Genomic DNA, 17872 nt, shown 5'->3' with positions numbered 1-17872 from the left:
GGACCAGGGTGACCAGTGAAATGCAGCAGCCCATATATGCACAGCAAGCCCTCACAGGCAGCAATGTGACAGTGATCAGACAATCAATTTTAGTGATGTTGAGAGATGAATATTGGCCAGGACACCAGGAAGAAGTGCCCTACCCCTTTATTCTGTTGTGGGATCTTCTACATGCACATGAGGGTAAAGATGGGTCTTTGGTTCACGGTTTCACCTGAAAGATGGTTCCTGACCGTGCAGCCCTCCCTGAATGCTGCACTGCAGTGTCAGCTGAGATTTTGTGCTCAAGTCTCTGGAGTGGGACTTGAACCCATAACATTCTCACTCATGTGACAGTACTACAATTGAACCACGTTGAGTCTAAATCCATCTATCAACACATGATAGTGGCTACTGTAATTAGAACAACTTTAACCTTGAGGCTAAGCTTTGAGTCTGGATGCCGTTGTGGAAAAGTTTAGTGCAACAGGCAGAATGCATCTTCAGTGTCGCTTAGATTTGAAGAATAAATGCCTAAAGCGCATCCTGAGCCAGCAGATTAAATAACATGCATATGCTTGTGAGATTTTTTAGATTTTTTAAAATAAAACTGGATTCCTTCACAAATGGATGACAGTCATTGGCAAAGTAATATTTCTAGGTTTGCCACCCAAGTATGAGGGAGCCCTAGTTCACATGGGCTGTAGGTGGGAGTGAGTCACAAGGCCTTTCCAATGTTGCACAACTCATGCTGCAGTGTTCCCTCTACTGCTCAGGTAAATCAAATGTAGATGTTTCAGGGTGATGTGTGGGTCCTGTGCTGCCCACTCCTATCTGCTAGTGGGATCGTGTGTGATGGCACGCACAAGCAGTTTGGTGCAATTAAGACCCAGGTTTCTATCCTGCTTCCCCATAGGAAGACTCCTCTCTGCCTATTTAATTCTCACCATGAGTCTGGCTCAGATAACGTTAGGCCCAATGAGGAACCTACATCCTCCCACTCTGTGGTGACCATTGCACCCCAGTCAATCAATCTTTCCTCTCATTCATTTCAAGATTCACATCCACACATGTTCAGATTACTGGGTAGAGACCAGTTGCCCTGGCTGAGATTATTCCCCTCTCCAGACCAGCAACAAAATGATCAATTGTAGACAACTGATCCACTCAACATATCCTGGGGATCGAGCTTAGGATCTTCCTGGTCTGTATTAGTGAGCCTGACTGAGTTCCCAACCAAGTTAATGGACAACCCTTTATTATGTTACTTTGGAGCCATTTCAGAATAAAGAATCAAGAGGTGCTGAAACAAAAACAAAAAATGCTGGAAAAACTCAGCAGGCCTGACAGCATCTGTGGAGAGAAAGACAAAGTTAACCTTTCAAGCCCATATGGCTCTTCTTCAGAGCTAAGAGTAGTAAAAATGTGGTGAAATTTATACTGTTTAAGGGGGGGTGGAGCAGGTGAAGCTGAATAGAAGACCAATGATAGGTGGAGGCAAAGGAGAGATTGCCAAAGATGTCATAAACAAAAGGTCAAAGGGGTGTTGATGGTGGTGGTACTGGCTAAAGGAGGCGCTAATGGTGACATTAAGGGTACAAAGCAGAATGTGATAATAGCCGGACAAGGGTAAGCACTCTGGAAAGAACAACATGAGCAAGTGACAGACGGCCCGAGAGGGGGGTGGGGTGGGAGGAGGGGATGGTGGTGGGAAAAAGGATCGAAAATAGGCTAAAAGGTGGGGATAAAGCAATGAATAAAAATGAAAATAAATTTAAAAACATAATAAAAATAAGTGGGAAAAAAATAAATTAAAATTAAAGAATAAAAATGAATATTGAAAAAGGGGGATAAAAAAGGGGTGAGGATAGAGAAGAGAGTTCATGATCTGAAGTTGTTGAACTCAATGTTAAGTCCAGAAGGCTGTAAGGTGCCTAGTCGGAAGATGAGGTGCTGTTCCTCCAGTTTGCGTTAAGCTTCACTGGAACATTGCAGCAGGCCAAGGACGGACATCTGGGCAAGAGAGCAGGGTGGAGTGTTGAAACGGCAAGCGACAGGGAGGTCTGGGTTATGCTACCACAAAGCGGTCACCCAGTCTGCGTTTGGTCTCTCCAATATAGAGGAGACCGCATTGGGAGCAGCGAATGAAGTAGACTAAATTGAAGGAGGTGCAAGTGAATCGCTGCTTCGCCTGAAAGGAGTGTTTGGGTCCTTGGACGATGAGGAGGGAGGAGGTAAAGGGGCAGGTGTTGCACCTTCTGCGATTGCATGGGAAGGTGCCATGGGAAGGGGATGAGGAGTTGAGGTGATGGGGTATGTGGAGCATTCCTTGTTCCAGTCCTACTCAGGCCCCCTCCTACAATTCTTTTTCTCGGTACATCGATGACTGTTTTGGTGCCGCTTCATGCTCTCATCTGGACCTGGAAATATTTATCAATTTTACTTCCAATTTCCACCCCTCCACCACTTTCATATGGTCCATCTCTGACACTTCACTTCCTTTCCTTGACTCTGTCTCAATTTCTATTGAAAGACCGTCCACCAATATTCATTACAAGCCCACCGACTCCCACAGCTACGTCGACTATAGCTCCTCACACCCTGCTTCCTGTGAGGACTCCATCCCATTCTCTCAGTTCCTTCACCTCCGTCGCATCTGTTCTGATGATGCCACTTTCCAAACCAGCACTTCTGACATGTCTTCCTTCTTTCTTAACCGAGGTTTTCCACCCACGGTGGTTGACGGGTCCCTCAGCCGTGTCCGACCCATCTCCCGCGCATCCGCCCTCACACCTTCCTCTCCCTCCCAGAACAGTGATTGGGTCCCCCTTGTCCTCACTTTTCACCCCACCAGCCTCCGTATTCAAAGGACCATTCTCTGCCATTTCCGCCAACTCCAGCATGATGCCACCACCAAACACATCTTCCCTTCACCACCATCCCTGTCGGCATTCCGTAGGGACCATTCCCTCCGGGACACCCTGGCCCACTCCTCCATCCCCCCCAACACCTCAACACATTTCCACAGCACCTTCCCATGCAATCACAGAAGGTGCACCACCTGCCCCTTTACCTCCCCCCTCCTCACCGTCCAAGGGCCCAAACACTCCTTTCAAGTGCACTTCCCTCAATTTAGTCTACTGCATTCACTGCGCCCAATGTGGTCTCCTCTAAATTGGAGAGACCAAACGCAGACTGGGTGACCGCATTGCGGAACACCTTCGGTCTGTCCGCAAGCATGACCCAGACCTCCCTGTCGCTTGCCATTTCAACACTCCACCCTGCTCTCATGCCCACATGCCCGTCCTTGGCCTGCTGCAAAGTTCTTATGAAGCCCAAAACAAACTGGAGGAACAGCACCTCATCTTCCGACTAGGCACTTTACAGCTTTCCAGACTTAACATTGAGTTCAACAACTTCAGATCATGAACTCTCTCCTCCATCCTCAACCCTTTTTTATTCCCCTTTTCTCAATATTCATTTTTATTTTTTTATTTTAATTTTAGTTTTTTTTCACTTAGTTTTATTATTAATATTATTCTTAAAATTTATTTTCATTTTTATTCATTGTTTTATCCCCACCTTTTAGCCTATTTTCGATCTTTTCCCATCACCGTCCCCTCCTCCCACCCCACCCCCAACTCGGGCCGTCTGTCACTTGCTCATGTTGTTCTTTCCAGAGTGCTTACCCTTGTTCGCCTGTTATCATATTCTGCTTTCTGACCTTAATGTCATCATCAGCACCTCCTTTAGCCAGTACCACCACCATTAACACCCCTTTGACCTTTTGTTTATGACAATCTCTCCTTTGCCTCCACCTATCACTGGCCTTCTATCCAGCTTCACCTGCCCCACCCCCCTTCAACAGTATAAATTTCACCACATTTTTACTTCTCTTAGCTCTGAAGAAGAGTCATATGGACTCGAAAGGTTAACTTTGTCTTTCTCTCCACAGATTCTGTCAGACCTGCTGAGTTTTTCCAGCATTTTATGTTTTTGTTTCAGATTTCTAGCATCCACAGTATTTTGCCTTTATCAAGGGGTGCTTTTGGCCAAACAGTTACTACAAAAATAACTATCCCATTTCCAATGGTTGGAGTTGATGAAAATTTTTCTTTTCCTTGTTAACAGGATATGCCCCATCACCCACTCATCATTCAACAGGAAACTCCCTGGATCTCCATTGTAAATTCCAATTATCCACTTATCCTGTTTTCCACAATTTATCTTTTAGCCTCCTGAGCAAGAGATTTGGTTACAATATTCTGCTATCCCAATGGTTCTGGCTGGAATGGAGCACCTGGGAAAATGTTTCCAGTTCGCAGTTAGTTTAGCAAAGTAGCATGGAGGTGCTGAGGCTTGTGAAATCATTGCCTTCCCACTGCCCCCCAAAACAAGCAGCCCCCCTGTTCTGGATGGAGCAACGGGGGTGTGATGTCATACACAGTAATAGTTGTATGGATTCCATGTGGGAATGGGCACATCAGCAGTGCACTGCACTGCAGCCCAAGAACCAGCCTGAAGGTAGTTTTACTAACAGTAAATTGACCAGCACTGGTCCTTTATTTAACTTAATTAACTTTTAATTGAAGGGTCACAGGCTAGTACATGTGAATTTCTTCCCTGGGCATGTCATTATTAGTTTGAATTAAAATTGCACACAACATTATCATCAGAGCTTTCAACCAAATTGCAGTTGATTTGAAGTCAGCATGAAATTATTGATTTCTTTATGGAAGATTCAACACCTTAGTTTAGTTTTTGCTCAAACTTTTCTTGATTCATGTAGGCTCCCAAGCCTCAGTTTAGAGAACCAGAAAAGATTCCTGCTTCTCGGCCTCTTTTTAGCCAACCAACAAGATGGTTTCTAATGGCAACCTAAGACAACCTGTCCTGCAACATCTACCTCTTCCCCGTACAGTAATGCCTCACTGAGCACAGGGTCACACATCGGTTTACAAACTCAGCTGCCTGAAATGTAAAGCTAGGAGTTTTTACCTATACAGACCAGAAAGGTTCCAGGTTCGTTCTTCAGTCTGCATCTAGTTAGATCTCAACCAGGACCAAGTGTGCCAGGTGTGGCTCAGTGATAGCATTCTTGGCTCTGAGATAGAACTTTGTAGGTTCATTGAACTCCTCGTTATTCAAGTATCTCCAAGCTGCAAGTGGCTTCATTGGACTCTTCAGTCACGAGAAGACAATGTGAGATCAGCATAGATATCCAGTTCTTGTTATCGTTGTTGCCTCTTGGGGGAGCTTCTGCAGCTACATCACCTTTGGCCTTCCTCTGGATATATTGGACATTGCGAAACAAAATCAAAAATAAAAATAGCTGGAAAAACTCAGCAGGTCTGACAGCATCTGCGGAGAGGAATACAGTTAACGTTTCAAGTCCGTATGACTCTTCAACAGAACTAAGGAAAAATAGAAGAGAGGTGAAATATAAGCTGGTTTGGGGTGGGGTGAGACAAGTAGAGCTGGATAGAGGGCCAGTGATAGGTGGAGATTGCCAAAAGATGTCATAGACAAAAGGACAAAGATGTTGCGAAGTGAGTGTAGACGATCCTTTAAGGGTGAAGTCATAGGCCTGAATTTTCAGCTCAGCAGGTGGGCGCAATCGGCAGGCGGTTGGGAAACTGACCACCAACCGCGATCGGCCCCCGACCTCGATTTCACACTGGCTGACCAATTAAACGGCCAGCCAGTGTGAAAGGCACGCTGAAAAGCTCGGTGCCGCTGGGATAGGGGCGTGAGTAGGGCAGGCGATGACATTTCCGCGGACGTGGGCGAGCCCTGAAAGAAAGCTCCCTGAAGGCAGACAGCTGTCTCGGAGCTGCAGACACGAAAACCCAGCAAATAAAGTTTTTAAGATCAAGAAAAAAATGTCCAAGCATCACAATCAGGCACCTGAACATATGGATGATAAAAATGCTGTCCATAGATTTAAATTTTAATTTATTTAAAAACGGAAACCTTATCCCGCCCTTGGATGAATTTTCATGAAAAATGCAAAGTCTGCCTGGCTGATTCGCCCCCATCCGCCAACCGTAAGGTTGGACAGACCCCGAAAAATCAGAGACAATTGTGCCGTTAATGGGCTTAATTGCCCTCTTAATTGTCAGCAGCCGTGCTTCCGACTTGCACACGCCTGCCGACCAAAATATCGTGCGGGTTGACAACGGGACACTCGCCCAACGTCATCTCGTACGATTTCATGCCTGATTGGGTCAGGTGTGCACCCACTCGATCAGTGTAAAATTCAGCCCATAGAGTTTTACAGCATGGAAAGAGGCCCTTCAGCCCATCGTGTCCACGCTGATCATCAAGTCCCTATCTACTCTAATCCCATTTTCCGTAGACTTGTATGCTTTGGCATTTCAAGTGTTCATCTAAATACTTCTTAAATGTTGTGTGGGTTCCCGCCTCTACCATACTTTCAGACAGTGAGTTCCAGACACCTCCCACCCTCTGGGGGAAAAAATTTTTCCTCAAATCTCCTCTAAGCCTTCTGCGCCTTACCTTAAATCTATCCCCCCTGGTTATTGGCCCCGCCACTAAGGGGAAAAGTTTCTTCCTATCTACCCTATCTATGCCCCTCAATTTTGTACATCTCAATCAGGTCCCCCCTCAGCCTTCTCTGCTCTAAGGAAAACAACACCAGCCTATCTAGTCTCTCTTCATAGGTGCAACACTCCAGCCCAGGCAACATCCTGATGAATCTCCTCTGCACCCTCTCTAGTGCAATCACATTCTTCCTATAGTGTGGCGAACAGTACTCCAGATGTGGCCTAACTAATGATTTATACAGCTCCATCATAACCTCCCTGCTTTTGTATTCAATGCCTCGACTAATAAAGGCAAGCATCCCATAAGCCTTCTTAACAATCTTATCTACCTGCCTGCTGCCTTCAAGGATCAATGGACATGCACACCAAAGTCCCTCTGATCCTCTGTACTTCCTAGGGTCCTACCATTCATTATATATTCCCTTCCCTTTTTAGTCCTCCCAAAATTCATCACCTCACACTTTTCAGGATTAAATTCCATTTGCCACTATTCTGCCCATCTGACCAGCCTGCCTATATCATCCTGTAGCCTAAGGCTTTCCTCCTTGCTATTTACCACACCACCAATTTTTGTGTCATCTGTGAAGTTACTGATTATACCTCCTGCATTCATGTCTAGATCATAATGTACACTACAAACATCAAGGGACCCAGCACCGAACTCTGTGGTACGCCACTGGACACAGGCTTCCAGTCACAAAAACCACCTTCGACCATCACCCTCTGCCTCCTGCCACTAAGCCAATTTTGGTCCAATTTGCCAAATTGCCCTGAATCCCATGGGCTCTTACCTTCTTGACCATTCTCCCATGCGAGACCTTGTCAAAATGTCAAAAACCTTACTGAAGTCCATGTAGACTACATCAACTGCACTACCCTCATTTATACAATTAGTCACCTCCTCGAAAAATCCAATCAAATTTGTTAGACATGATCTACCCCTGACAAAGCCATGCTGACTATCCCTGATTAATCCTTGCCTTTCCAAGTGAAGATTAATTTTGTCCCTCAGAATTTTTTCCAGAAGTTTTCCTACCACTGATGTTAGACTCACTGGACTATAGTTCCCTGGTTTATCCCTCCAACCCTTATTCAATAATGGTACCACATTAGTTGTCCTCCAGTCCTCTGGCACCTCTCCTGTAGCCAGAGAGGATTTGAAAATTAATGTCAGGGCCCCTGCAATCTCCTCCCTTGCCTCCCACAACAGCCTGGGACACATCTCATCTGGGCCTGGGGATTTATCCACTTTCAAGATTGCTAATATTTCCTTCCTCTCAATGCTAATTTGTTCAAGCATATCACAGCCCCCCTCCCTGATTTCTACACCTACATTGTCCTTCTCTATAGTGAATAGAGATGGAAAATACTTATTTAAAACTTCACCTACATCTTCCAGCTCCTCTCACAGATTGCCACTTTGGTCCCGAATGGGCCCTACTCTTTCCCTGGTTAACCTCTTGCCCCTAGTATACTTATAAAATGCCTTTGGATTTTCCTTTATTTTAACCACCAGTGCCCACTCTTCGCTGTCCTAATTTCTATTTTTAAGTAACCCCCTGCATTTCCGATACTCCCCTAAGGCTTCCACTGTTTTGAGCCCTCAGTATCTACCACAAGCTTCTCTTTATTTCTTTTTCCAATCCTGTACATTCCTCAACATTCAGTGTTCTATGGACTTGTTGGGTCCCACCCTTCAACTTTACGGGAACATGTTGGTCCTGCACTCTCACTATTTCCTTTTTGAATGACTCCCACTGGTCTGATGTAGATTTTCCTACAAGTAGCTGCTCCCAGCCCACTTTGGCCAGATCCTGTCTTATCATATTAAAACTGGCCTTCGCCCAATTCAGGACCTTTATTTCTGATCAATCTTTGCCCTTTTCCATAACTACCTTAAATCTTACTGAGTTATTGACACTATCACTGTTAATCACTTGTTGAACTAAATTTCACTGCTTGCCTCCATATGGGCCAGTCAGCTGCAACATTTTCCTAAGAGAGGTGGTCTGTGTTGTAACATGCCTCAAGGGTTTGCAGCATGACATCACTCGAAGGGAAATGTGTCATGTGATCTAGTCTTTGTTTCACTTTTGCTTTGAGCAGAGCACACACGCACAGCTCTGGTGTCTTCAAGCTTTATACCTATGTATAGCTGTTCTCATGTGCCTAATCTTAATAAATGAACCCAGAACATGTTTACACAATGCCTTATGAGCGATTGGTGCCTTGGTGTCATACAGCAGATAACCTCAAGGACTTTAATTATAAGAACATGACAGTCTGAAATGCAGAGATTTTTAAGGATTTTTTTAGGATGTCCCTGTATCTTCTGTACTGTGCACCTTGGTGTTGCTTGCTCTGAGATAGTTTCCCATAGAAAATCTGCTTGGGGATTCTGTTGAATTTTCTGAAGGGTGGTCTTCATGCTGTTGAGCACAGTATGAAGAAGGAAGTAATTGTTTGCAATTTTGTCCTGCCATCGAATTTGGGTGTCTTTGGTAGGAGACTGTCAGAGCCTATAGTAGACCCAGGATTCTGTGCCATATAACAGTGTGCCAGAGACTTGAGCACAAATGCTAGGCTAATACTCCAGTGCAGTACTGAGGGAGTGCTGCACTGTAGGAGCACAGATGATGCAGGGTACTGTCTGTACTATCAGATAGATACAAAATATCCCATGGCACTGTTTCAAAGCAGAACAGGTTACTATCTTCTCCATGTCCTAGTCAGTTCTTGCACCACAACTATCACCAAAACAGATTGATCATTACCTCATTGCTGCATGTGGGAGCTTGCCGTGCACAAACTGGCTGCTGCATTTCCTACATTACAACAGTGACTCCACTTGAGAAGTCCATCATTGGCAGTAAAGCACTTTAGGACACCCTGAAGTTGTGAAAGGTGCCATAGAAATGCACATCTATGGTGCCTACTTCTATCAGGGCGCTCCTGGGTGTCTGTAATTGGCCATACTGGCCCCAGGTTGAGGGAGGGAAAATCGTCCATGGATTCTGCTCCTAATCTAGAATATTTAATATCTATGTATATCACGTATAATGGCCAGCTGGACAAGATATTGGAGTATACCTCTGGAATCTTTGCCCTGTAGGGGAGGTGACCCCTTCTGAGAGCAAACATTGGAGAGAATAATGTTCTCCATTTCAGCTTTGGTTTGGGAACAATAGAATCTCTTAAATATAGTGTAGACAATGCTTATGCCATTTGCCTAGGGTTCTGCGCTCTGGTGCAAAAGCTATTGCAGACAAATGGGAGAACCTTTATGGAAATTCACCCATACAATGTGTGAAATCATGAGATTGAATTTGTTGTCCACTGTGGCTGAAGGTGTGGGAGATCCAAAACATGGACATGCCAACCTGATTAACTAGTAAAAGCTTACTGATAGCTTCAAAAAAAAAGCTGGATTTGGCACTCCTCGCCCTTCCCTGCATACCCCACTTACTTACCACGTACAAGCTCAATAACACATCTTTACATTTGCCTGTTATGTGTTCATTGGGTTGCTGTATATCATACATACCTGATCTATCTCAGAGCAATGCAGAAATGATACTAATTCTAAACCTAAACAGCTTTATTTACAATACTTTAAAATATCTCAGAACTCAGGATTTGTACACACACATGATGTCAGCCAGAACCCAAGTTTTTCTCTGGAAGCTTCTCTGTTTAATTATCTCTCCAACTCCACCTACAGGCTTAAGCAATCAAGGTACAGTTGCAAAGATCAAAGAACTGACTAATATAATCAAATACAGATCAATCAAACCATTGAACCCCACACCTGTGACCTCTGAAAATAAGGAGTTAGCCTGAGATTGCAGTGGGAGGCAGTCAATATAGGCCAATCACTTTCTGACATGGGTCCACCTTGCTCAAGAGCAACATTGACATTGGACTAGTCAGATGGCCCACAAACATTAAAGTTGACTTGTCTGGTTTATAAGCCCTGAATGAGGGAAGGTCAAGAAGGAACAACAGAGAACCATGTACTCTTACTAAATAACTTGAGTTAAACATTGTCACAGTATTCATATATTTAACCATGAGTATTTCTTTTCAGGGTTGGAACCAGATACCACTTACACCGTATTCATTGAGTGTGACTTGCTCTTTAACCGGACACTCAGCTCCCAATCTCTTAATGTCACTACTCTCTCATGTATGTATTTACAAACAATAATATTAGTATAAAATTGGCTATCTATCTCACGGTTGGAGAGTTTGTTGAGTTGAAATATTTTCCTCAATCTAACTGAGACTTTGTTTTATTGGCAGCTTCGAGATTGCTCAGTAACTTGAAGGCTTCCCATATAACCTCATCTACCGCTGTGATTAACTGGGATCCATCCAACTCAGATGCTGTCTTGGTTTTGTCCTATTCTATTATCTATGGTCCCTATGGTAGTGCAAGACCCAAGAACAACATAATTATTTTCTCCTCAATAAGCAGTGTGATCCTCACAGGTAAAGACATGGGAAATGCGGAATAGAGTGTTCGAGTGAGTTCCTGCAGTTTCCTGCCTCAATCTCAAATTTTGCTTGCAATTTCTGTTGAGTTTTGAACTGAAATGAAGGGAGCCAACAACCTTGGAGATGGATTCTGGAGCAGGACCCACTTCCACCAGGTTTCTGTCCCATATTGGCAGTGTTGAGGTTTTCAGTGCGGTGTGGGGATTTCTTAAAACGCACATGTGTTGTTGAAGAGTGATTATTAAAATAAAGATCAGTAAGGATGAAGAGAATTGAAGTGCCTATAACCTGTGAGTTGTGCTCCCATTGTAGTAGAGTAATGAAGAATGAATTAAGAGGCTTTAACTGAGACTGATAGAAGTGCTTTACTTTGGAGCCTTCAGCCTGAAAAGCGATTGCTAGAGTTTGGAGAACCAACTATTGGATTCCCAGTAAAAAATTCCTTGTTTGAAATTTTAATGGAAGAAGTTGAGGTTCATTGCAGGATAGAAGAATGGAAAGTAAGGCAGCATAAGAGAAGGATGCACAATAAATAATATAATCAAAGCCCAAAGAATTTACATTGCTTCAGATCTTAAGATCTCAGTGGATCCTTTGCTTGGGAAAAGTATGTTTCACAGAGAGGCAATAGAGCTGTGCCATCTACATGAAGACATGTACCAAAGATCAACTGCAAGGATAGTTCTGCCATAGGTATGAAAGTGATATAATTTTTATTTTAAACCACAGGGTTATTTCAAGTAATGACTCTTTGGTATGATGCATGGTGCTGCCCTGGCTTCCAATCATCCGAATTAGAGGATGGTTACAGTACGAAGAGGCCAATTGGCCCTTCATGTCTGTGCTGGCTCGCTGCAAAAATAACTCAGCAAGTCCCACTCCTCTGCCCTATTCCCATAACCCTGCAAATATTTTCTCTTTAGATAATTTTCCAATTCACAAAGCCATGATTGAATTATTTCTGCCAGACTCACAGGCAGTGCATTAATGGCTTGATGCACAAAGACACTTTTCTTCAAGTTGCCTTTGGTTCTATTGCCAATCATTTTAAATCACTTTTTCTCAAGCCAATGGAAACAGTTTTTTCTGATCTACTCTGTGTAGACCCGTACTACAGAACTGCCTTTCTCTTATACTCTTGTACAGCTAAGCCAGCCCTGGTGCCATGGACTTGACTCTGGCTGCCCTGCCCAAAGGAACCATCAGTCTCATGGGTATTTTGAACTGAATATCAGTTGGAGAGCGTGATACACTCAGGGACTTCTGCAATATATACTAGGTCCTCCTTGACAGCCTGGCTCATTCCCTCTGTCTGCACACCCTTGAATTGTGGCATGACAACATCCAGAAACTTTCTATCCACAAAATTCCCAGCCTCGCAGATGCACCACAATGACTCCAGCTGCACTGAAGCTCCGAAACCTGGAGCTCAAACTGCTTACTGCACATATGGTTGTCCAAGACACAAGAAGCATCCAGGAATTCCAATATGAAACAGGGTGTGCAGTCTACAGGACCTGCCAAGACTTTATTCATAAAGCTATTAACTGACTTAGCAGAAATAAACTTCAGATTTAAATAAATAAACATCAGCCACTCATCAATCAGATGCTTCCCTTGTGCTGGTGTCAATTTATGGTATAGGGAGGTTCACTTAAATATTTTTATTGATCTCTTATTAACTATTAGTCTTCAGAGTTTAATTTACTGAAAAATTTGGAATCCTTAAGTGTTATTCTTATTGTTTATTATTCAATTTTAACTTTATACCCTAAAGATGATTAATTGATTGAACACTGATTGTAATTATATAATAAATGATCAAATTGGCTTTAGTTCGTACACTAACTAATTGATTGAGTTTTACTTGATAGTTGATTAAATTAAATTAAAATTTTGCCAGCATACTCATCCCACTTGTTTCCTTGACATCACTTTGCATTTTTCTTTCCTCCCGTTCAGTTCAGACTTTCAGTCAGAGAGGCAATTGGTTCCAGGTCTCTCCTTTTGCTCCCCTCCGCTCCTGGCCTCACCTTTATGCTGCTCCATCCTACTCCCAGTCTTCCCTTTTATGCTGTTCCACTCCAGCCTTTCCATTTTATCAGGGAACTGGTGCACTTTACAGGTCAGATGGTGAATGAAAGCAAAGCAACAGTGTGATAGGGTCAGCCAGTTTTCTCATTGTTGAATTCCCCAAATTATTGGGCATATTGGATTGTACCCATATACAATGTCGAACTCCCACCATTGACCCTCTAATGTTCTTTAATAGAGGCACCATTAACTATGTTGTCCAGATTGTGTGTGATCAGACGCAGACACCTTTATGTGAATGCCAGATTTACTGGAAATTGCTATGTGTTTTGTGTGGTAGAGGTCTTCACGGGGTTTTTAGTTGTCTGTTCTCCCAAAGTATGCTACTTGAGTCTGTAGTTTCTCAAAACCATTCCTCTTTACTTACAGCAAGTATTTACACATTTGGACCTCTACACGAAGTTGAAGCTTCTGGTCTTTCCAGATCTCTATTACTTTTCAATCATGTGATAGATGTCATTATTACATCAATAACACATACTTCTGATGTTAACCCTGTACTCTACATCCCCCACAAGTCTTCATCCCTATCATATTTACATCCTCCTACACTATGATCCATTCCACCCTACCTGAGCTCTTCAGGGATGACAGTACAGTCAATGGGTGGTTCGTGACTAATAAAACTTCCCTCTTTCTACAATGGATAATGGCCCATTTAAGTGTGACAAGAACAGCAAATGAGAAGATTGCGAGAAGGAATATGCCTTTGCCCGAGTTGTCATAGTGAGAAGCACAGGATTCCTAAAGATGCAATTTTGTTATCCAGATAGACCTGGAGGGCTCTGCACAGCTTTTCCATTTAAAAAGGTTCCTTGGCAGTTGGGTCTAGCTGTTTTGAAAGACATAACGACCTCTCTCTCAGACAATGTTGCATTTGGGTTGGTTGTCTTCCAATAACAATACAGTCACCACTTTAAAATGGAACCCGAGTCACTAATATATTTCATTATTTCCCTTTAACAGATCTGAATGAGTCAACTCCATATGTTGTCACTGTTTCTGCAAAAACATTCTTTGGAGTAGAGGACACTGGTTCAATGTTGAAGTTTACGACTCTAAGCCGTAAGTATTCCTGATATGTTAACTCGTTCACCATTTGCTCTTGTTCAACCTAGATTAAAGAACCATTCATTTAAGTGAATCTTTCTTGTGAGGACAGAGTTGAGACCAAGTTGTGAGTGAAACGAGAAAGAGAATGCAAACTGCTAGACCAGGCAGATGAACCTTGAACAGATCTGAAATGGGATATACAAACATTAGGAGCATGAGTAGGCAATTCAGTTCCCCGAGCCAGTTCCACCCTTCTATCAGATCATGGCTGATCTGTAACTGGACTCCATTTACCTGCCTTTATCTGAGAATGATCACTCTAGGAAGATTCCCTGTCTGCATGGAGTGCAATGAGATCTTAAGTGCCCATGCTGGTCACACTTTGTTAAAATTACTCCTGTAGAAGATCATTAAAGTTTTAGTTTAAAATATGTATCCACAAATCCAAAACATCCAAATGCTGTATAATTGACGTAAAGCTTTTCAAAACATTGGAACATTTTCAAAACAAAGAAATTCTCCAGGCGGGTGATCTTTAACTTTCTCCCCTACTGACATGTATATGACACCCTTCACCATGCTATTTCCAGAATTCAAGGTGCTATTGTGGCTGTGTGGTAGCACTTTTGCCTCTGAGACAGAAAGCTGTGTGTTCGAGACCCACCGCAGAGATCTGGGCATATATTCCAGGCTAACGATCCTGTGCAGGGCTGAGAAAGTGCTGCACTGTCAAAGGTGCATTGTTTCATGCGTGTTTGCTGCTCTCAAATTGGACATGCCATTTGCTCTCCTAATCAATGCTCCCTCTTTGCATCATCCGTACTTATTTTCCCACCTAACTTCGTATTGATAGTAAACCTGGATATGTTACACTCCACCCCCTCAATAAAATCACGAATGTGAATTGTAAACAGCTGAGGCCCTAGTACTGATTCTTACAGTATCCCACTAGTGACCTGCCAACCTGAAAATGTCCCATTTATTCCTACTCCCTTCTTTTCATCTATTATCAATCCTCGATCTATGCTAATATATTACCCCAAACTCATGATCCATTTTGTGTAATAATCTCTTCAGTGGCATCTTATCAAATGCTTTTCGAAAATCAAAATAAACTACCCCAACTAGGACCCCTCATCTATCTCACTAGTTACATCCTCAAAAGACTTTAACAGTATTGTCAAATACAGTTTCCCTTTGATAAATCTGTGTTGGCTCTGCTTCATCATATTATAATATTCTAAGTGTCCTGTACCATGCCCTCAGTAATAGATTCTAGCATTATTGCCACAATTTATGTTAGACTAACTGGCCTGTAGTTCCCCATTTTCTTTCTTCTTCCTTAATTAGGTGGGATTACATTTGTTACCTTCCAATCCTGGAATTAAAGGAATTGAATAAATCCAATACATCCATTACCTCTGCAGCTACCTCTTTTATAATCCTAAAATGCAGGATATCAGGTCCAGGGGATTACACACCTCTTACTTTAATTGAATACTGTCTTTAACCCTTCTTGTTAGCCATGGTTGGACCACCTTTTCTGTTGAGTGCTTGTGCCTTAAAGAAACGTATATTTTTTGCAAGTTGCATGTTAATTCTTTAATTGCTAGCCATTACCTGTCTATCATCACATCTTTTATTGTATTCCCTAATCTACCTTAGCCAATTTTCCCCTCACACCTGTATAGTTTGCTTTGTTTCAATTTAAGATATTAGTTTCGAATTTAACGAAACCACTTTCAAACTCAATGTAAAATTCCATCATATTAAGGTCACTCCTTTACTACAAGGTTATTAATTAACCCTTTCTCATTCCATAATACTAGATCCAAAACAGCCTGTTTCCCATTTGGTTCCTCGAAATATTGAACTAGAACACTATCTTGTACGCCTTCCATGAACCCATCATTCTCACTATTACTGCAAATTTAGTTTTCCCAGTTGACATGAAGATTCAAGTCCCCCATGATTATTGTATTTCCTTTATTACATGCACCTCCGGTTTCCTGATTTATACTATGCCCTAAAGCAGATTGTTTGAGAGTGTATAAACAACTCTGACCAATGCTTTCTGCCCCTTGTTGTTTCCTAACTCCACACAAACTGATTCTACTTCTTGATTTTCTGAGCTAAGATCCATTGTTTTATATCCCATTCTTTATTATAATGACTACACCTCCTTTTACATTTTGCCTATCTCTTCAAAAAGTTATATGTCCTGAAATATTTAGTTCCCAACCCTGGTCATTTTGTAACCATATCTCGGTAATGGATCAAACTTATTCATTTCTATCTGTGCTATTAATTCAGCTAAATTGTTACAAATTATTTGCATTGAGATATGGTACTTTTAACTTTGAATTTTTTCTGATTTTTCTTGATGTCACCTCAGTCACCGTGCCCCATTAACTTTGTTATTCGACTGTCCCTTCCTGACCCAGTCTGCGTTTTTACTCAAAACACTGCTCTGCTCTAGCATCATGGCATTTTCCTTGCAGCTTTGGAATTTACACTCTCCTGAGACCTCCTGCATTTATTAGTTTAAACACCTGTCTACTGCCCTAGGAAAAGGGTGATGGGGGAATGGAATTTGGTACAGTTAGTTTTGGCCGGATTATTAATGTTTAGCAGGTTATTTCAGAGCATTAGAGACCCATTAAAGAGCTATCAACATTACATTTCTAGGTGTGTGGGGCCCTCACAATATCCTGTGCAAAGTTATCAGCTTGGGTTTGCTGCATTTCTTTACTCACCAAGGGATTATCTTTACAGTACATTTCCAAACAATAACACATTTCAGGGGTTTAACACCCCCCGCCACCTCCCCCCCACCTCACCTCCCCCTCTGCCCCCCTCCCAGAACTGTCAATATTGAAAATAAATAATTTGCAATTCCTCAAAGAATGAAGCTGTGTGTACCTGAATGCAGCAACAGGCGGACAATATCCGGACTTGGGCTTATCAGTGGCAAGTAGTGTTTGTGTCACATATCCCACAAGAGAGAGTCTAACTACCACCCCATGACATATAATGACATTACCACTAACAGTCTTCTGTGTGAATATATTTCTCAATTCCCCTCTAGTTTTTTTTGACAATTAGTTTAAATCAATGGCCTGTGATTAGCAAGATCCATTTTCCAGAGGAAACAATTTGTGCCTACTTACTCAAGAAAAACGCATTTTTCTTATCTCCATTAGGTCTCTCCTTAGCCTTCTCTGATCAAAGGAGAACAATCCCAGCTTCTCCAATCACCCCATATACCTGAAATCCCTCATCCCCAGTATCTTCTTGGTTAAACCATCTCTGGACCCTCTCCAAGGTTTTGACAATTTTTCTCAAATGTGATGCCCAGAATTCTTCTCAATTCCCCAGTGGCAACCGAATCAGAGATTTGTAAAGGCTTGGCAAAAGCTACAGTGGTAAAAACTAAAGAAGGTGCTGTTAGTGGCATAAAGGTAAGATAACAGAATGTGCTAATGGCAGAACAAGGGTCAGCACTCTGTGAAAGCACAATATAGAAACAAGTGACAGATGGCCATGTGGGAGGGGGTTGGCAACAAAGGATAAAAAAATGAACAAATAAATAAATAAAAATAAATAGATTAACACAAAAATTGGATGAAAAAAGGGGATAAAAATGGAGAAGAGAGTCCATGGTCTGAATTTATTGAACTCAA

At 42.5% G+C, this 17872-nt stretch overlaps 1 protein-coding gene across 1 annotated transcript in view; it reads left to right on the top strand.

Moving 5' to 3' along the window:
• Window positions 1-17872, top strand: part of LOC144696780 (uncharacterized) — a 255023-nt gene that overhangs the window by 148546 nt on the left and 88605 nt on the right. The window contains exons 22-24 of the mRNA XM_078568507.1: window positions 10633-10731; window positions 10848-11036; window positions 14103-14201. Coding sequence (XP_078424633.1) covers window positions 10633-10731; window positions 10848-11036; window positions 14103-14201 — 387 coding nt within the window. The remainder of the gene's footprint in view (window positions 1-10632; window positions 10732-10847; window positions 11037-14102; window positions 14202-17872) is intronic.

This window comes from Cetorhinus maximus, chromosome 22 (assembly GCF_964194155.1).
Source record: "Cetorhinus maximus chromosome 22, sCetMax3.hap1.1, whole genome shotgun sequence".
In the NCBI taxonomy this organism is placed as follows: Eukaryota; Metazoa; Chordata; class Chondrichthyes; order Lamniformes; family Cetorhinidae; genus Cetorhinus; species Cetorhinus maximus.
This window is presented reverse-complemented; position numbering and strand designations above follow the sequence as displayed.